The sequence below is a fragment of the Arvicola amphibius genome, chromosome 14, assembly GCF_903992535.2.
Source record: "Arvicola amphibius chromosome 14, mArvAmp1.2, whole genome shotgun sequence".
In the NCBI taxonomy this organism is placed as follows: Eukaryota; Metazoa; Chordata; class Mammalia; order Rodentia; family Cricetidae; genus Arvicola; species Arvicola amphibius.
In genome coordinates, this window is record NC_052060.1 from 16,287,672 (window position 1) to 16,309,425 (window position 21,754).

General features: G+C 38.3%; 1 protein-coding gene across 1 annotated transcript in view; it reads left to right on the forward strand.

Moving 5' to 3' along the window:
- St7l (suppression of tumorigenicity 7 like) overlaps positions 1–21,754 on the forward strand; it is a 65,853-nt gene that overhangs the window by 17,571 nt on the left and 26,528 nt on the right. The window contains exons 6-11 of the mRNA XM_038310888.2: positions 7,779–7,857; positions 15,183–15,337; positions 17,079–17,176; positions 17,623–17,737; positions 20,122–20,194; positions 21,473–21,575. Of these exons, the coding sequence (XP_038166816.1) occupies positions 7,779–7,857; positions 15,183–15,337; positions 17,079–17,176; positions 17,623–17,737; positions 20,122–20,194; positions 21,473–21,575 (623 nt within the window). The remainder of the gene's footprint in view (positions 1–7,778; positions 7,858–15,182; positions 15,338–17,078; positions 17,177–17,622; positions 17,738–20,121; positions 20,195–21,472; positions 21,576–21,754) is intronic.

Below are 21,754 nucleotides of genomic sequence, written 5' to 3' on the forward strand. Positions count from 1 at the left end.
TAAATGTTTTATGCTTTTTATTACTTAAAACACTTTCAGAGTCAGGTGGTAATGGTACATGCCTTTAGTCCCAGCACTTGGGAGGCAGAGACAGGCGAATCTCTGTTTCAAGGCCAGCCTGGTCTACAGAGCTAGTTCCAGGACATGCAGAGCTACACACAGAGAAACCCTATCTTGAAAAACCAAGAAAATCAATAAATAGATAGGTAGGTATGTAGGTAGATAGATAGAGAGGTAGGTAGATAGATAGACAGACAGACAGGCAGGCAGGCAGGCAGACAGACAGACAGACAGACAGACAGACAGACAGATAGACCAAAAAAATTTTCAGATCAAATATAGCAGAAAATAATATATATTGCTTTGGTTGGGGAAAGAATTACCTGACAATAGAGCAGGAACTAGTGAGATAGTCCAGTGGGTAAAGTGCTCACCGTGCAAGTCTGACAACAGGAGTTCGAATCTCTAGAACCTGTATAAAGCTGTACACAGTACTACACAGGCCTGTAATCCCTGTGCCTCTATGGGGAGATGAGAGACAAAGATAGGAAACTCCACAGACGTTCAAGAGCCAGCTAAAATGGCTAGCTCCTATCACAAACAATGTGGCAGGTGAGGACAGCATCCGAGTTTATCCTCTGCCTCTGCACGTGCACTCATGCACACGCACACGCGTGTAGAGAGAGAAAGACAGGTATGAACTTTGGGAAATGACATGTAGAAGAAACATAGGGCATATTTATTCTAGTGAAAGATGAAGATTCATGTAAAGTGGTAGTTTATAGAAATGTCCATGTTTTATAGCCCTCTAAGCTTTTCCCTACAGAGCAGAGTATTGTAAGGGCTGGGGATACAACTTAGTGGTAGGGGCTTTTCCTATCATTTATGAAGCTCTGGGTCTGAGAGCACCAGGAAGTGGCTGAAGGAGTATATACCTAAAGATAGGGCCGTTTTCCCCTGTTGTCTACTTTGAGTACTTTTGCTTTATCTGTGTGATGACTCACCAGTCACATTCTTTAAGACACCTTCTCTGGAAGCTTCTGTACTATAGTATATGTTCTATATTTTTTGATGCAATTTTGAATGGATGGATGGCATTGTTATTATACACATAAGTAATTTCATTAATAATAATTAATACATGGACAGCATGTGTACTAATTTGATCTTTCCAATCACTCTATAAGAACTATTGCCAGCCCCCCTTTTAAAAAGAAGGAGCTAAGCTGAATATGGTGGTTTATGCAGTAATCCTAGCACTTTGGAGGATTAAGCAGGAAGATTGCCTGAAGTTGAAGACCAGCCTGGTCTATATAGTTCTGGGTCAGCCTGGGCTGCATACACTGTGAGATTGTCTCAAACCCAAACAAACAAGCAAATATGTTTGATTGTCTCAAACCCAAGCAAACAAAGACAAAGTATGTAAGTTGGACTAATTGCAAATATAGGAAAAATTGTTTTATGTTTGAATGCTCACTGTTTATGGTCACAGCCAATGTATGTTTGTTAAGGGAAACCGCAGTAGATCATCAGCTGTGGTAGGAGCTGAGGGGTCTTCAGAAACCAAATGCCATCTTATTTCTCCCTCTCACAAGCTGCTCAGATAGCTCTGATGGCCCTTAGAGCATTCTCAGTTTGAACAGTTCCTCAAAGAAATGTGACAATTGGTGTGCCTTTTCACACATTTGAACTTCAAGTCATAAGGTTAAATAATTGCGGAGAATATAATTTTTGTTATATTAGAAAATATAGACATTTAAAAAACAAACCATTATTGCCTTTACTTGGATGTATATCATGAAAATCAAGTTTTACATGTGTGTGCCTGCCAGGATAGATGCTTGCATGCCAAGCACATCACGGAGCTAAGAATTTGATGATGACCATTTTCCATCAAAAACTATAATAATAGAAACAAACACGCTTTCACAGTAGTAAGCCTTATAGAAGTCTTTTTTGTTTTTGTTTTTGAGAATGGGTCTTGACACATAGTCCAGATCACCTCACATTTGAGAACTTCCTGCCTTAGCCTCCATGTTCTTGAAATCACAAGTATGTGTCAGTGTAAGGTCTTTTCTTCTTGAGTGCTTGTCTCTTCTGTACCTTTATATAATTTTATAGCTATGATATGCTTGAGAGTCTTTTACTATTCTTGCAAGTTGTCCGCAATATCCATTTTATATGAAATTATATTACATTTGGTGAAAAGATTCTGATGCTGTGATGTATTTCTTCTTTTATCTACTATCTATCTATCTATTTTGGTTTTTTGCGTCTCACTATCTTGTTCTGGCTATTTTGAAACTCAATATATAGAACAGGCTGGCCTTGAACTCACAGAGATCCTCCTGTCTCTGCCTCTCAAGTACTGGGATTAAAGGAGTGTGTCACCACTTTTAATGTATTTTAATTATATTCTTGTCAAATCTTTAACAACTATATACGTAACTATTTTTTTCTACTCAAAATATGCCCTTTAAAGTCCTAATTGGGTGTCTTTGCTGTCAATCCCGTCAATCAAAGCATACTGACAGAGAAATCTGACCCCATTCTCCATTTTTTTTGTTCAGGTAGATATGTAAGCTTCTCCATCATAACTGTTCCTCTTATGTATCAGATATTTGCTTGTTTTGTGAGATAGGGTCTACTCTGTAGCCCAGGTTGTCCTTAAACTCATACTGCTCTTGCCTCAGGTGGGGTTATAGAACTGTGATACTCAGCTCTGGATTAAGATTCTGAGAAGAAAGATGAAATTTTGAGCTTTGTGTAATGCTTGTCACTTGCCAGACTGAAGCACCACGGCCTTATTTATTTCTTGGATCCTTTGTCTTCCTACAAGGACCTTCCCTTAGGATAATTCACTTTTTTAAAGAATTGAGGAGAGGTACTAATGGAACTAATAAAAATGGTTATCACTCCTTAATTAATTAATAATGCCTTTAAAGGCATTGAGGAGACAAATATTCTATTTCTGTTTATTCATTTAGCATTTATTTTGAAAGATTTTCACATAGCTCAGGCTGGTGTCTTCAAATTCCCTATACACTGATGATGTCCTTGAGTTTCTGGTCTTTCTGCCTTTACCTGAGTGCTAGGATTATAGTCAGTCCATGTGGTGCTGGGGTTGAATCCAGGGCTTTGCACATTCTAGGCAGGCAGCCTCCCCAGTGTGGGAGAGTATTATTCCTCACTGTGAAGTTCTACTGCTCAAAGAAAGAAGAAAAGGCAGGAATCCTTATTTTCAGGGGTCTTGATTTAATGTGACTGCCCTCAGCCAGGCTTGATGGTTCATGCCTTTAACCTTAATACTTGGAAGACTGAGTCAGGAGGATTTTAGCTTTACCTCAAAAACAAAAAGAGAAAAAACAACCCAAAAATCCAAGTAAGTACAGCCATCTCCAAAACTGACTGCTCCAAATCTAAACCGCATTGTACTATTGACACCGAGAGGTCTTGAGCAGGATGTTAGCTGAGCTGTATACACACTGAATCTGTGAAGATATGGAGTGGCTAAGAGGCAAGCTTTGCCTTTGTAAGCTCAGTGGGAGCATAGCTCTAAGAAGAGGGTTAGTGATTATGGTTAGGTAGGAAAGGATGAATAGACTGGTCAGAGGAGCATTCTTCAGGTAAATCAGTTATAGGAAAGAGTCATAGGAATTTTAATAAACTGAGGCTTTTTTTTTTTTTTTTTTTTTTTTTTTTTTTTTTTTTTTTTTGGTTTTTCAAGACAGGGTTTCTCTGCAGCTTTTTTAGAGCCTGTCCTGGAACTAGCTCTTGTAGACCAGGCTGGCCTCGAACTCACAGAGATCCGCCTGCCTCTGCCTCCCGAGTGCTGGGATTAAAGGCGTGCGCCACCACCGCCCGGCTAAACTGAGGCTTTTTATATCCTCCCTCCCTCCCTCCCTCCCTCCCTCCCTCCCTCCCTCCTTCCCTCCCTCCCTCCCTCCTTCCCTCCCTCCTTTCTGTTTTTGGTTTTTCAAGACAGGGTTTCTCTGTGTAGCCTGTCCTGGAACTCACTCTCCAGGTCAGCCTGGCCTCGAACTCACAGAGAACTGACTGCCTCTGCCTCCCAAGTGCTGGGATTAAAGGTGTGCACCACCACCGCCCTGTGACATTGATTTTCTTAAGACCACACACATCATTTTGGTTCTTGCAGTTTCTTGTACTTCCAGAGGTGTGTGTAATCTAGTTAAATACTGAACTCACAGGTAGACTTTGTTGATGAGAATTCAGAATGAACTGTCAGTTTCGTTTTCATCCTTTCAGACACCCACATAAGGCAACGATTTACATCAGTACAGCTTTTTATGGTAAAAAAAAAGACCAACATGCACAAGTGAGATGTGGTAAATTTGCTTCACTTATTGTCATCAGTAGTCATCTAATTGATTTGTTGATTTAAATCTGAGAATAAGCATTCCCCCAAGAGCTAGGTAGCAGGCTGGAGAGATGGCTCAGAGGTTAAGAGAACTGACTGCTGTTCCGGAGGTCCTGAGTTCAATTCCCAGCAACCACATGATGACACACACCCATCTATAATGAGATCTGGTGCCCAGAACACTATATACATAATAAATAAATTAAAAAATGAAGTAGATAGCAGTGCACTTTGAATATGTTTTCACTTTGAAAATCTAGAAATCAGGATGTTAGCCAAGCTGTATATACCTGTGGTCCCAGCTGCTAACGAGGTTGAGGTAGGAGGATGATGGAGTATGGGGCAACACCGGGTGAGCCTGTCTCAGAAAGCAAACAAAACACTAAACAGCCAAAACCTCAAGAGATTTCTCATTAGTGTCCAGCTTTATACTTTAATGGAAATTGAAAAATAGGGGAGTGGACCTGCGAGTCCACTGACTGTGGTTAGCTAGGGCTGAGCATTTATGGTTCTTGACCCACAGATAGGTGCAGTTCTTTTCTGTGCTAATAAGGATATTGCAAATATTAATTGAAAAAATAGATAAGTCTGGGTGAAATTTTTTGTGCTTTAATTATTTTAAGCATATCAGTATTGAATAATAAATCAATATTTTGATTTAAATTATTTTTAGGCCTTGGGTTTTTTTTTTAAGTCTTTTTTTTTAAGATAGGGTTTCTCTGAATAATAGCCCTGACTGTCCTAGAACTCACTCTGTAGACTAGTCTGGCCTCAAACTTACAGAGACCCACCTGCTTTTGCCTCCTGAGTGCTGGGATTAATGGTGTTTGCCACCACCACCCAGCCTTTAATCCATTTTTAAGTTTGTATTTCCCCTTTCCCTTTAGATTTAGGAATACCTTGGTTGTTAAGAGCAATCTTGAAAGGTAGGGATGGCAGAGGATTTGAAAACACAAGAATAACAAAACATGCTTAAAGATGCATTACATAGATTCATTAGAAATGAAAAAAATTGCCAGACAGAGACAGGAGGATCTCTGTGAGTTCGTGGCCATCCTTGTCTTCAGAGCGAGTTCCAGGACAGGCGAGGATGCACAGAGAAACCCTGTCTCAAAATATAAAAACAAAGAAAAACAAAACGCAAAAACAAACAAACACAGTAGAAATAAAAAATTGTCTTCATGTGTTAAATTAACCAAGATTTATAATGCAAACTGAGTAGCCCTTTTCTGAAATGCTAGGGACCAGAGTGTCCTTTAGATGTTCTTTAATATTTGAGATATTTGTATGTGTATAATGATATATCTTGAGAATGGGACTCAAATCTAAACTCAGAATTCTTGTTTTATATATATTTTATACACATAGGTGGAAATTATTTTTTGTGTGTTGTTTCAATATTAGTTTGTAGCGATAAGGGCGTATATAGCCCTGTCTAGCCTTTAACTCCTCACGTAGCCAACACTGGCCTTGAGCGCCTCCTGGACTGCCTGCATTCTGGGATGACAAGTATATGCCCCCATACCCTTCTTGTGCCTGTGTTTTGACTACAACCTATCCCAGGTGCTGATTTTTCCACATTTGGTTTTGTTTTATATTTTGAAGTTTTGTATAGTGATGCTCAACCTGGCTTGAAGGGTAAAAAACTGGGGAAATGGTCACTTTCCTATGCGGCCTCAAACTACAAATTATTAATTTTATTGAATGGAGTTTGAGTGTATATATCCAAACTCCTTTAAATGCTGTACCTATTTAAACAAAGAAATATTTGGTCAGCTATACAAAGATAGAAGCTGAAAGATTATTTTTTGTTTGTTTTGTGTTTTGTTGTTTTGTATTGCAGTACTGAGGACTAAGTCTAAGATTTCAAGCATGCTGGACATTTTTTTTTATCATTGAATTTTATTCCTGGCCATTTTTGCTTGTTCGTTTAAGTCAGGGTATTGCTTTATAGCCCTGGCTAACCTGGTACTTGCAGTATAGTCCTGGCTGGCCTCAAATTCATAGTGATCCTCCTGCCTCAGCCTCCTGAATGCTAGATAAGAGGTTTTCACTACCATACTGGCTGAATGATTGTTATCACAATGTTTTTTATTTTTTTAATTTTTGCTATGCTTTGTTTTTGAGGCAGAGTTTCATGTAGGTTGACCTCAAATTCTCTGCATAGCTCAGGACGACCTTGTACTCTGGATCCTTCTGCTTCCACCCTCCAAGATCTCTTATGCATAGTTTATTATGTTTTAATAATGGGAAAGCACTGGAAATAACTTTTCATTGAAAGGGAATTAATTAGATAAATTATGATAATATACCAGGATATTATATAATCACCTCAAATACTGGTAAAGATTTGGCATTAAAATTTGGCCTGTAAATGCCGTACAGTTTATAGAAGAGTCCTATCATCAAAGGTTTACAAGCCTAATACCATAGTCTGTCTCTATGTCCTACTTTAGTGTTGTGGCAGACCGGTGCTCTTTACCTGGTCAGAATCAGGCAGTGCTGGCTTGCATCAATTTGTCAAGTTCAGGAAGCATTAGCTGTCAGCTAGCTGGTGACATGTTTGATATGAAAAATGTATTTTTGTTACACATGTGGAATATATTGTCTCATTTCTGAGCCAAAACTAATATTTTGTTTCCAAAGGAAAACTCAAACATTTTCCACATTATTCTTTCTGGACAGTTGTAGGTTTTGTTCCAAAGTCAACATTTATAAGTTCTCCATTTTTCTTATCAAATATAAAGTAAGCCAGGTATTTCCAAGAATCTACTTTGTGTGTGTGTTTGTTTAGCTTTTAGGAGACATCATGTAGCATGCTATCTTCATTTTGGTTCAGTAAATAGTATCAAAACCCATCCCATAAGTCAGGTTAGTTTTGAATCTTGATAAAGCTGAGGTTTTCCAAAGATGGGCTGTATTCTAAATTATCCCAGTCTTCCTTCCCAGTTTTCATAGAAAATGCACATCTACACATTTTCGTCTGCTGAATCATTGATTAGATTAAACAAAGACTGGTTAGCTTTTGTGTATTAGTGGCTCCACAGGCCTTTCAGAACCGTGAAAGTAGGCTGTCATGTCTGTCATAATCTAGTGTCACTCAAGCTCAGTTTTGACGTCCACTTAGATACATAGTGTCATGCATAAATATGATGTGATTAATTCAGTTAAAGTACTTTATATGTTATGAAAATAGATCATAGAATATTTTTATTATATGCAAAGGTTCCAGATTTAAAATAAATTTCTCATGTAAATATGAGTTAGTAACCCAGTTTCATATGTTTAAAAACATGATATTTAAAGCTTTGTTTACTCTTTTAGCTCATTCTTCATACGTTTTACATAAGATTATTTATGTTTACCATCTCATCCACTCTTTGAAATATTTTTCCCACAGTTATGCAGAAGGCATGGAGGGAAAGAAATCCTCCAGCTCGAATCAAAGCAGCCTATCAAGCTTTAGAGTTAAACAATGAGTAAGTTGGAAAAATAAATTTGTTTTAAAGGAAACACAGGCAAATAATTTTGTATTTCCTTTATCTGCTCATAAGATTAGGAACACTGGCATCTCCATTCCTGTCTCACATACTGGAGACCAGATTCTCAGTGTTCAATGATGTCTGTATTTTGCTTTTGAAAGTGTAAATTGCACATATGGTTTTACATAAAAGTATTTTAGAAATTCTTTTTAAAATAAAGATTACTAATAAAGAATGCTAATAATCCTTAGTAGTTAAATGAGTAATTAAATATTTATGCCACTGTTTTATTTTGTTTTTCATTTAATTCATTCATTTAAAGCACTCATCAGTCCTGGGAACTTATACTCAGCAATGGGCTCTGAGACATAATAAGAGGATTCAAAATTAGCAAAATAGCTGTCAGTTTTTTCCATGTTAACAACATTTACTTACATAGCTTTTTAGATTATCTGTTTATCTTAAGAGTACAAAAATGTAAAACAGCTAGTTAGTGTTTAAATGGCACAGATCAGTGACTTAATTGAATATACCCTAAATAAATGTCAGGTGGGACCATTCAAAGAATGGTTCCTGGCTAATATGAATCTAGAGTTTCCCTTGTTCCTTTCCTGCCAGTAAAAAGATCCTCCTGAGTGAGCAAAATAATGGCAATGCTCTCCACCTAATGACTGGCTGACCAGGGTTTGACTGACTTAGGACACTGTAAAATATCAGAGCTTTACTAAGTAATCTGGTGATCGCTCAGTCAAGTGCAAAGTACCTACATAAAAGGTACTCATTCTCCATTCTTTATCTCAGTGGCATTCTTAAAGACAAAATGCACAGCCAGACAGAGGTGTATAGTGCGGGAACAGACAGGTGTATAGTGCGGGAACAGACAGAGGTGTATAGTGTGGAACAGAGCTAGGATTGTTTGTTTTTACTAGTATGATGATTCTTTGAAGCACTGGCACAAAGGGCTTGCCCTGTTTCAGTTACCTTAAGATTCTTTGAATTGAACATACAAAAAATAGAGAAAAATGTGTTGTTAGCTGTCTGATGCATAGAATAAAACAAATGAAGGGACAAGAAAATAGAGAAACTGGAAAATTTGCGAGGAAAGCTCAGGGAGTGAGACACTGCAGACCTTGGAAAGCTTCCACGGATTCCTGGGAGCCTCAAAGACCCAATTTTTCACAGAGTTGGGCACATGCTCAGAAATACTTGGTTTTCAAGGCCTTTTAAGCCCATACATTATCTTAATTCATGAAAAAAATTGACAAAATCCAACAGCATTTTATGATAAAATTACTAAAAAATGTTAGATATGTGAGGAATGCTCTATCTGGATAATATTGAGGCTGGCACAGTGAGAAATGAAAGCTATGATAGCTGTAAAATACCTGAGTGAATGTTGAAAGTGCACCCTGGTGCACATGCGTGCACACACACACACAGCGAGAGAGAGAGAGAGAGAGAGAGAGAGAGAGGAGAGAGAGAGAGAGAGAGAGAGAGAGAGAGAGAGAGAGCGCCTTCCTTGGAGACTCTGTTTTTGTACTTTTTCCTTAGATATTTACGAAAACTTTATTGATAATTAATCTACCACTATGCTAACCAAGCACCCACCTTATTGGTCACACACGGAAGAGTACAGAATTTACAAAATCGTCAGGAAAGCCAGGAAACAAACATCTACAATGGCAGCAACAGAGAGGTTACAGAAAATCTCATTCTAGAGTTGCCAGAATATTAGAGTTTAAAATGACAATTTTTAACCAAAAATTATGAAGCATGCAAAGAACCTGGGTGGGGTGGCACATGTTTCTAATCTCAGCAGTCAGGAAGCTGTAACTGAACTCTGGGTTAGCCTGGGCTACAGCCGGACCCTGTCACCAAACAAAACAACAAAAACCAGCATTCAAAGAAACAACAGAACAAAAATTAGGAAAAGTATCCATGGAAATGTCTCCAAAGAAGTCTGGACTTTCGACTTCATAGATCTTAAATCATCTACTTTAAATTAGTTCAAAAAGGTAAAAATCACAAGAAAGGTCTATGATGATGCTTCACCATTAGAAAATTATCAATACATTTTTGAAATCCCAACAAGTGCAGCTGGGCACATAAGGGACTAAGAGGAAACCCTAGGGTTGAAAAATACAGCTGAAGTAAAAATGTACTGTAGGGAGCTCTGTACAGATCTGAGCAGACAGAAGAGTCAGCAAAGCTGTGTTAGGCTGTTTGAGTTTATATAGTCTCAGAAGTAGGAATAAGGATCCAATATAAGCCCTGTGGGACAATCAGTCATGCCACCCTACATATAATTGGAGTCCCTGAAATATGGAAGAGAGAAAAACAGGGCATAAATAATATTTGAAGAAATAATAGCCAAACCAAGATATTAATATACCGAATCCAGCAGCATTTGGAAAATATACATGAGGACCAAGTGGGGTTTGTTACAATTGAGTTTCAACACATGAAGGAAGGAATCTACATGATTGTCTCAGCTGATACAGAAAAAGCCTCTGACAGTTCAGTACTGTCATGACAAAAATATGTGAAACTAATTAATGTAACATATTGCATTAATAGAGCAAAGTGCAAAACTCAGAAGTTATGTTGTTTGTTAAAAAGGTATTTGACAAAAACCCAACATTTTATGATAAATACTAAGAAATATTGTAGATGTAAGGAATCCTGCTCAAATTAACAAGGGATCTCTGAAAAGCCAGCACCTAAGGACACTTAGTGATGAAAGCCTGGAGCTGTTTAAACCAGGAAGGCAAGGATGCATGCCCTCACTGCTTCTGCTTACATGTTATTAGAACTCCTAACAAGCACAGTTAGGCAAGGAAAGGGGAAAATGTATCCACATTTGAAAGGAAGAAGTAAACTGTCTATATTCACAGGTGGTGTGACCATATGTCTAGAAAACCTTAAGAAGGTTACACAAACAAAATCCTCTCCGTGCTTATAATCTAGGTTAAATGTGAGTAAAAAGTTAGCAATTCCATTTACAATGGCATCTAGCATATGAAAGTGCTTAGGGGTAAGTTTGGCCAAGAAAGTGTGAGGCTTGCACACTGAGAATTAGAAAACAGCTGGGGAGACGCAGGTCTGTCTGCTGACCTGAGCGTGACCCCAGAACCTAGGAAGAAGAGAACTGACCCCCAACAGTCATCTTGTGACTTACATGAATGTGGTGGTATATGTGTGTCCACATTTATATGCTCAAAGTAATTAAAAACAACTCAAAACCCCACAAAATGTTATTCAAGCAGCAAAGAGAAAAAGAAAGAAAAGCTGAACTATATATATGTGTGTGTGTGTGTGCATATATATATATATATATATCCATATATGACACAAGTTTGATATCTTTAACTAAAATGTCAGTGCTCCCATGTATCAATCTGTAGATTTAATCTATCTCCTATTAAAATTACTACTGCTAGAGCCAGAAAGAAGGGCCAGTTGTTAAAGAGCACAAGCTGCCTTTCCAGAAGACCCTGATTTGATCTCCAACAGCCATGTGGCAGTTCACAATCATCTGAAGCTACTTCCACTTCTGGGGGATCCAACACCCTCTTCTGGTCTCTATGGGTATTGCATGCATTGATTCATATACATGCAGGCAAAACACTCATACATGTAAAAAATTAAAATAAAAATAATTAAAATCACTGTTACTATTTTTGCAGAAATTGACAAGCTGGTCTTAACATTTGTGTGTACTTGCAAAAGAATCTAAGTAGCCAAAAGCAATCCTAGGACCACATTAGAAGATTCCTATTTTAAAACTTTCTACAAAACCAGATGGTTAAACCATAAAATTAAATGCCTAGACTGACTTACTTAGACTTACTGGAAAGTAAGCCCATATATTTATGGTCTTTCAGTTGATTTTTGATGGAGGTGCCAAGGCTATTCAAAAAAAAAAAAAAAAGAAGTCTTTAAAGTTGGGCTATGGTGGCGTATGTCTGTAATCCCAGCATTTGGGGGGCAGAGGCAGGTAGACTCTATGAGTTTGAGGCCAGCCTGGTCTACAGAGAGAGTTCCAGAACAGACAAGACTATACAAAGAAACCCTGTCTTGAAAAACCAAAACCAAACTGAAGAAGAGGAAGAGGAGGAGAAAAGAAGAAAAAGAAGAGGAGGAAGAGGAAGAAGAGGAAGAGGAAGAAGAAAAGAAGAAGAAGAAGAAGAAGAAGAAGAAGAAGAAGAAGAGGAGGAGGAGGAGGAGGAGGAGGAGGAGGAGGAGGAGGAGGAGGAGGAGGAGGAGGAGGAGGAGGAAGAAGAAGAAGAAGAAGAAGAAGAAGAAGAAGAAGAAGAAGAAGAAGAAGAAGAAGAAGAAGAAGAAGAAAGTAGTAGTAGTTTTTAACACAATGCTGAACAATTGGATAGTTACATCTACAAGCTGGCAGTTGGACCCTTATGTTACATATACATATCAATTAATTAAAAATAATTAAAGTATAAACTCTTATAAGAGAACATGGACTGGGTTAGGGATGCAGGTCAGTGGTAGAGTTCTTGCCTAATGCTTGTAACCCTGCAACTTTGCCCTGTAAAAGAGAGGAGAGGACAGGAGGGATAGTCTTATGTCCCCAGGTTTCCCAGTGGTATAACAGACAACAACAAAGGCAGAAGCAATAGAAGAAAAAGTAGGTAAACTGTCTTACTAAAGCAAAACCTCTGTGCACCAAAGGACACATTAAAGAGGTGCTGTGTGACTGTGGGCCGGGAGGCAGGAGAGACAATGGAACTGCTGAAACGGTATGGTGCTTTGGGGGTGATGAAGATGCTATATGTACCTGTTATAGTTGTACAACCTTGAGAATATAGTAAAAATTTCTGAATTTTGCAGTTGAAAATGTTTTACACTGGTGGGCCTGCAAGATGGCTCTGCTGGTAAAGGTACTAGCAGCCAAGCTGATGGCTTGACTTTGATCCCAGAACCTCCATGGTGGAAGGAGAGAACCAAATCCCACGAGTTGTCCTCTGACCTCCACATGGGTACTGTGATGTACACACAGGAACACATAATAAAAGTTAAATACCTGAAATAGAAAATGAAATTTTATATAGGCATGTGAATTTGTCCCCCAGTTTAAGACAAAAGGAAGTCATTAGGTATGCATAGGACTAATTTCTTGTAATAACACATCTAATGCAAGAATAGAAGGCAAAGTTGCCAGGAAGTTCAAACTGTAAGCTAGGATGTGGTTTGGTGGTGGTGGTGACGGTGGCAGTACTGGGGGAGGAACCCAGGGCCTTGCACATGATAGACAATGCTCTGTCCTTGAGCTACATTTCCAGCCCCCTTTATTCACTTTTTGAGGCAGTCTTACTAATTTGCCCAGGCAGTCCTTGATCTTGTGACCTTCCTGCCTCAGCCTTCTGAGAAACTGGGATTACAGGCCTGTGCTGCCAGACCTGGCTTGTAATTTAAAGTTATATTAGGAGCTGGGGATGTATCTCATGGTAGACATTGCCTACCATGTGAGTTCCTGAGTTTTATCCCCAGCAACACAAAACTAATAATAAAATTATGTTTATATTTAGATTCTGTTTCATCAGTTTTACCAAGGTCTTTATACAAGTGGTATTTTGTTTTGTTTTGCAGTGCACTGGGATCGAACCCAGAGCCTCAAGCATGCTAGGCAAGTGCTATATATACCACTGATACACCCCCAGCCCTACAAAAATATTTCTATCCTGGTTATTTAAAAGTTTTGGAAACAAAACATTAAATGCAAATATTTGATAATGGGCATTGTGACATACATCTGTAATTACCAGCACTTGAGAAGCTGAGTCAGGAGAATGGGAGTTCAAGGCTAGCCTGGGCTGTGTTGCAAGATGCTATTGCAAACAACATTGAATTCGTTTTTGGAACAGCAAGCAGGATACCTAGTTTTTAAACCAGCAATATATCTAATGTTTTATCAAAGTGCAGTGTTATATGTTGGAGAAATGTGTTGATTAGTAACATTATAAATATAAAGTTACAGTGGTATTTGAAAAATACCTTAGTGGTGTGATTTGATTTTTGTATCTGAAAGGCCCTTCTTGACCCTCATTGAGGATAAGTACTTTTTTCTTTTATTCTTTAGTAGTAGACAGGGGCTTGTCATAGAGCCCAGAGTACATAGGTAGTCCTATAAAGTCAATGCAGTTCCCAAGCTCCAGGTCCTCGTACCTCAGGGTTCTAAGTATTGTTCTGAATTGTAAATGTGGATGCTAGCTACTCACTGTCACTGTGTTTCATGCCTGCCCTTGCATTTGTTGCCAATAATCTCTGTTTAATTGGAACATGTGAACCATATATGTAACTCTTAGATTTGAAAAGTTAAAAGAAGTTAGTTTGGGTGTCTCAGTTGTCTAGATTCAAAATATAAAACATTTTCACATATGGTCAATATTTTAAAAGCCTTATCAATGAGGTATTTTACATTTTCTCAGTCTTTAAAATCTAATATGCACCAACATGCCATGTCAGTTTAGACTAAGGACATTTCAGGTGCTCAGAAACTTACTTGTGGCTCCTGACTTGAATGTTGGGCTGTGTGGGCCTGGACAGGCAGAACTAAGACATCCTCTTCAGACTACATGGACTTGTCTGGAAATACATGCAAGGGAGACTTTGTTTTTCTTTATTGCCCAAAGCCAAGAATTAGTTTATTTTATTGGCCAGCTGTTGACTTTAAAGATACAAACAAAAATCTCTGTGTTTTATCAGGGTGAAGAAAAGGAAGCTTGGGGTAAACATGGGTGTGAGTTGAGCGTAGGTGTATGAGAGGAAGGCCTGGAATGGCCTGGAATGCAGCCCTGTGGAGGATAAGACACAGAGAGAACACTTGGGTTTGTAGGAAAGGTTCAGTGTAGGAAGGTTCCTGGTCAGATATAGAGAGCCCTCATTAGCCAAGCAAGCCTTCTCAGTGTGCGCTCCCTTCGTATCCACATGGTGTGGACGTTGCAGAGCAAGCAGAGCCTGAGAGCAGGCCTGAGCAGTGGATGGTGTGGTCCTTACAACTACTTTAGACAACGTTTTATCTATCTTATTCTTCCCTTCCACAAAAAGAAAACACAGGGTCAGAGAACAGAGCTAGAAATAGAAAAGAGAGAAAATAGTGGAAGAAACGTTGTGGGGTTGGACATAACGAATATGCTAGTGTACCCCTACTGACGTAAAATGCTGAATGACGTTTTATTTTTCTCCTCAAAGATGGAAAGTGTAGGTACGGATGAGGGAAGCATGACATAGCAAGAGGCCTGTCCAGAGACATGTGAGCTTCACCGCAGTACTTAACATAGCCTTGCTTGCTTGCTTTATAGCTGTGCCACTGCCTACGTTCTGCTGGCCGAAGAGGAAGCAACAACCATCGTAGATGCTGAAAAGTTATTTAAACAGGCGCTCAGAGCTGGGGAGATAATTTATAGACGGTCACAGCAGTGCCAACACCAGAGTCCTCAGCACGAAGCTCAACTGAGTAAGCAAACTTGAACTGGCTATTATTTCTCTTTTTTTTTCTTTTTGGTTTCTTGAAGGGTTAGCCTCAAATTTGCCATGTAGATGAGGATAACCCAGAACTGATCTTCCCTCCTGTGCTGGGATTATAGTCAGGTTCTACCAGGCCCAGATTCTGTCTTTAGCTTCTGAACTTTGTATTTAAAGCATGAAACAATAATAATAAAAAATATGTAAAAGTTTGATGTTTTTTTCATGAAACAGCCGATAGATTCATATTTCTGGTCTATTAATTCTAACCCTCATTGTGTTTCCTCTTCAGTCTATGGCTCTGTATGTGGTGCCTAAGGGTGGTTGGTTCCTTCCCTTCTCCACTTTGCTCTCCTTTCTTCTTTTCTTCCTTTATTCCTTTCTCCTCCTGTTGTTTTTGTTTGGTTGGTTGTTTTGTTTTATTTTGCTTTAAGGCGGGATCTTGCTATTATAGCCCAGGTTGTCTCTGAATTTGAGATCCTTTTAGGGATTGCTCTTTTGACACCATCTGACTTTCAGTCCATACTCCAGTCTCGTATGTGACAGTGGTTCTTTTCTGCTTGATTTTTCTCCAGCATGCTTGAGATAGGATGAAACACAGGGACTGTTTTCTTTTGGAGATGCTCTTCTGGTTAGGGTTGCGACACTTACCAAAGCTGTTAGAATCGGCAGTGTTGCTGTTTCTGGCTGAGATTTGTGGCCAGGGGGTTTTAGTTTCATGATTTTGGCAGATACTGGGCAATAAATTGAAATATGTTTACACAAGGCATTATCTCTTAGCAGCAAAGTTCTACATCTTTTGTTTATGGAAATTAAAATTTGGCTAATGTTTTCTCTCAGTTAAATACTTGTGTTTACAATATATTTCATTAAGGCATGTTTTTATACAAAACTATGGGAATAGTTAATATTGCAGCCTGGAAATAATGAAACTACATCTATAAAAACCTCCTTCTGTTTCCCCTTGCATAATGCCAAATGTGGTTATTTTGTAGAATTTTTAATTTTAAAAATTATACTTATTTATGTATATGTATTTGTATGCGTATGTGTGTGCATGCACAATGCGTGCGTAGAAGTCAGAAAACAACTTGTGTGTCAGTTTTCTCCTTCTACCGTATGGGTCCAAGGGACCAAACTCAGGTCAGCAAGATTGACGAGCAAGCATCTTTTACCTGTTGAGCCAGCTCACTAGTCCATGATAAAGCTTTTCTCTTAGCCCTTTCTAGTAATAATTTTTTAATTAATTATTAACTTAATAAAAGTTTATATTATTCATGGAATTTTGTTTAGGGCATTTAGGATCTTTGGGCCAAAATAATAGTACTAAAATTATAGATTGTTTATACAGAAACTGAGATAGACAAACATATCTTTCTATTAATATCTACTTGTTTTCTGCCAGTATTAAACTCATCAACCGAATGAACTATATATACTACATTCAAATTGCTTACTACTAGAGGAAAAAGTAATTAAGTATATATTTTAAGTATTTAATATTGAAAGCACACATAAAAATAGAGAACACTTCTTATTTATCACCTAAATTTAATATTCACTAATAAAATAATAATGCATTCTGGTATTAATTAAATTTAATTTTAATAGGTTTTTCAGGATAAGCAAATAAAATTAGTGGATAATTTTTTTTAGTGGGTAATATTTTAATGAAATGTCAGGTCATAATACAAAAAGTGATAGTTGTATCATTTTCTTATTTTTCTAAATAGGGCGAGATACCAATGTACTTGTATATATAAAACGAAGATTGGCAATGTGTGCAAGAAAATTGGGAAGAATAAGAGAAGCAGTGAAAATAATGAGAGATGTGAGTAAATTTGATAACAGAACCATTATTTCTATAGTTCCCAAGACTAAAAAAATTATCAGTTATTTTAATGCAGAGTCACTGTTTTTCAGTTGCCCATTTCTATAACAGGATAGTATATTTTATTTATTTATCTATTTTATTTATTTCTTGAGACAGGGTCTCACCTTGTAGCTCTGGTTGGCCTGGAACTCTCTGTAGACCAGGCTGGCCTTAAACTTACAGAGATCCACCTGCCTCTGCCTCCTGAGTAGGATTAAAGATGTGTGCCCCCATGCCCAACGAGGATATTTTTAATGTGCATACATTTCTTAAGGTTTAGGTGTTTATAACTTTGTAAAAAAGCAAAATAATTTATACTTTAACAAACCTGGTTCAGCTCCTCTGAGTTTTCTATCATGATTTGTTTTGATTTTAGTCTTTTTTTTTCCTTCTTTAATATACAGTTGATGAAAGAATTTCCTCCTCTTACCATGTTGAACATCCATGAAAACCTCTTAGAATCACTTCTAGAATTGCAGGCCTATGCAGATGTTCAGGCAGTCCTGGCAAAATACGATGGTGAGTGTGTGTGTGTGTGTGTGTTAGTAGATAGATGGTCAGTCTTTTCCGCTGTGTAATCTCAGTGTCTTCAGTTGCCTCTTTCCAGTCTTAGCAGTCAGTTTGGAGGTGTAGGTATAGCTGCTGGGAAGCGTCTTCTTTATCTGTCCCTCCTGCTGAGCCAGAAGCCTATAAGAAGGAGCTTCTCCTCTACAAGGATGTGTTCTTTATTGCCTGAGTCTGTGTGAGGCACTTAGAATGCAATGGTGGACATGAAAACATGGATTTAACCCTCATGGCTTTGCGGCTTAGTGGCACACAGAGAGAACGGCAGCAGTTACACTGAAGGAAGCCTCTGAAGAGAGGCGACTGTAAACGTGTGGGCGCTGTGCACATAGCAGGGTGCTCCATGAATTTTGGCATATAAAGAATACCAGTAGAAGTTGCATAATAATCTTTATAAGAATAATTCAGAATAAGAGTTTTACAATGATTTTTAGTTTATGAAGTAATTTATATAATTTCAGTGATCCCTATAATAAACATATGAAGTGGTAGGACAAGTGTTTCCATTCTTTTCGGGCACTAAATTAGGAAACGGGAATTTAAGAAGGTTAAATATTGGGTAATGTCTACCAGTGAATGAGAGGCATACCTGAGCCATAACTCAGCCATTCCATTTCTATGTTTACTAGTCATTTGATAAGAATAGTTCCATGTATTAACTATTTGTAGCATTATAGCAATAACAGTTGACTACAAGTGGAGTTGGGAAAATGTTAAAAACACAGACTTTTGCCTGGTGGTTGTGATGGTGCACACCTTTAATTCCTCTCTGAGAGGTCAGCCTGGTCTACAGAGCAAGCTCCAGGATGGCCAGGACCACACAGAGAAACCCTATCTCAAAGAAACAAACAACAACAACAACAAAAAAAAAACCACAGACTTTCCCCTCATTCAAAGTAAGGCATCTGCTCACTTTGCCTCCCTCTTAGATCCTTCTGCCTCTGCCTCTGCCTCTGCCTCTGCTTCCCAAGTCCTGGGGTTAAACGTATATGCCACAATGTCCAGCTAGGATTTTTTGAAATGTGCATGCGTTTCTTAAGGTTTAAAGCTTCATAAGTTTATTTTTTTAAAAAAATCTTACTTTAATAACCCTGGCTCAGCTCTTTCGAGTTTCTCTGTCATGATTTATTCTGATTTTAGTCTCCCCCTTTTAATAAACAGTTGATAAAAGTCCATGCAGCAAACCTCCCAGCCCTGTTTCTGCTCCTGTCTTCCATTAGAACCGAACGGGGAAAGTCACTCACCGGTGTCTTGTCAGAGGTTCCTCCCACTAGTTTAGGAATCCCCACGGCTTGGGAAAGTTGAAGTGTAATACATTTGGAAGGTGAAATTGCTTTCTTTTATACATCTGGAATTTTTAGGCAGATCTTTGCAATAGTTTAGACTCATAGGAAAATTTATGAGCAACCCATTCCATATGTAACTTACTGAGTACATGGCTTATTGTGATATTTGTGATATGCCAGCTTAGGAACTGAGTATCCAAAGCAGAAGGGGACCTGATTTGTTTAGAATAAAGCTGCTAAATTGATAGGGCCTGCGTCATTTGGTATGCTCTGTGGGTTAGTGTTTACATGGCTCACTGTACATCACTGTGCAGACCCACAGTCATGGAAACCAGCTTTCTCCCTGAGATCTCCACCCACTGTGTAGTCTCGAGCTCAGAGTGTCATGCAAGTACGCCACTCCAAGACCACTGTTTAGACAGTTTTCTGAAAAAGGATTTATTTTTTTATGATCTCAAGTTAACTTCATACTTTATAAAATGTGGTCCTTTAAGAAAATGTAGGAAAGCTAAAAACTTAAGGGAAAAGTTAAAATTAATCCAGATATAATAGCAGTTAAGTATTTTAATTTTTTCAAACCTTAGTTTTTACATTTAATTATACTGTAGATTTCTTCTGAGTAGTCTTATTGTAAACAGATTATTATCGATGTTTGTAGACTATCTGTTGTCATCATATAGAGGACTTATATCAACATAGTTTAGTCTCTGCTAGGAGGTATGGAAAGAGGTCTAGGCTGGGTTGCACCCAGGAGGTAGAGGCAAGCAGATCTTTGTGAGTCTGAGGCCAGTTTGGTCTACAAGAAACTACACTGGGAAATCCCGTCTTGAAAAACCATAAAAAAAGTGAGAGAGGGAGAGAGGGAGAGAGAAAGAGAGATAATAAAGTTACTACTAGCCCAGAGATATGCCACTAGTAAATAGTAAAATCTAGAATCAAACTTAGGTCTTCCAACAATGTGTCCGGGTGCCTATGTCACTGTATTGCAGCTGATGAATCTGTACTGTGAGTTATAATTTTCAGTCCCCACCTAAGGTGACACTATTGTTACAGATATAAGCCTTCCAAAGTCGGCAGCCATCTGCTACACAGCAGCGCTGTTGAAAACAAGGACTGTCTCAGATAAGTAAGTACTTTTGAAACCACAATTATTCAGAAAGACTGCTGAACATTTAATAAGGGGTTTTCCTCTACTGACCTTTAAATAGTGTGCTTTCTCCTTTCTATTTCCTCCTGAATAACCTTTATTCTTTTGTGACTGAGGTTTCTCACTGCATGTGGTTTGATGACAGAGCTATTTAGAGTTAAATAAGCTGTTAGTCAAATTCAAACTACCACACAGTAGATTTAGCTGGGCAAGTTGTCACTTTGAGAGTAATATGGCAGTGGGGTGGCTGGAGAAATGGCTCAGCAGTTAAGAGCACTGACTGCTCTTTTTAGAAGACCTGGGTTCAATTCCCAGCACCCGTATGGTGCTCACGACGATCTGTGATTCCAGTTCCATGGAACCCAACACACAGACACACATTCAGGCAAAATACAAATGCACATGGAAATAAAATTATGAAAAAGAAAATAATATTGTAGGGTGGTTGTCTGAGGATAATATGTGTCAAGTTACCATAGCAGGTTCAAGAAAGAGCCCACAGAGAATTGAGTGTGAAGCTTATACCTGCAACACCAGCCTTTGGAAGGAGGAACAGGAGTCAAAGCTAACCTTGGCTACAAAACAAGCTAAAGGCCATCCTGGTGTATATATGTCTCAAATATGTCTCAAAAAAAAAGTACACCTTTAATGTGGTAACAGTGATGCTGTTAACAACAGGTACAGGTAGATGAGCTTCATCTTGCCCTTCCACTGAAGTTACTCTTCCCTTCCTTACACCTTTGGCTCTCCTTAGTTCTCCTTATTTGGCAGTTGAGATATTCAGGTCCAGTGATGAGACCCTATCTCAATAAAAAACATATTATTTAATTGAGAGTCGGAGACCAACCAAATGGTGCTCATCAAGAGTAATATATCTTGATATAAATTGGAATAAAATATTCACAGTTTCTTGTCATCTAAAAATTTTATGAAAGTCTGTATTGTGTTTGCTAGATTTTCTGAGTTCCTCAGTGGCATTTCTTACTGTAGCCACCCTTCTCAGAGTGGGCTCAATGAACCTCTCCAAAGGCTCTCTGACTTCAGACTGCGATTTTCATTCCTTCTGTGGCCTGGTGCACACTGTTGAGCCAGATGCTTTACTTTCATTTTTATTGGTTGTATGGTTTTGCCTTTGGCCATTGCCAGAAACATTTTTGATTTGAGGAATATATTGTAATCTGAACCCATGTATATCATTCCCAATAGACTTTGTACATGTAGTTTGTTCATTTCTTTGTCCTGTGGTTTTCTTTACAGATTCTCTCCAGAAACAGCATCCAGAAGAGGGTTAAGCACAGCAGAAATTAATGCTGTGGAAGCAATTCATAGAGCTGTGGAATTTAATCCCCATGTTCCCAAAGTAAGAAATTTTATAACAAAAATACTACTTTTATTTAAATTTAACAAATTCATGACAATAGACCAAAATGTATGGTTTCTCATACATTAGATCAGAATTGTTTAGTCTGCTCTATTTGCCATTCATCTTGAAAGGGATACTAATAAGGCATTTAGAAACAGTTCGAGGTCAAGGATGTA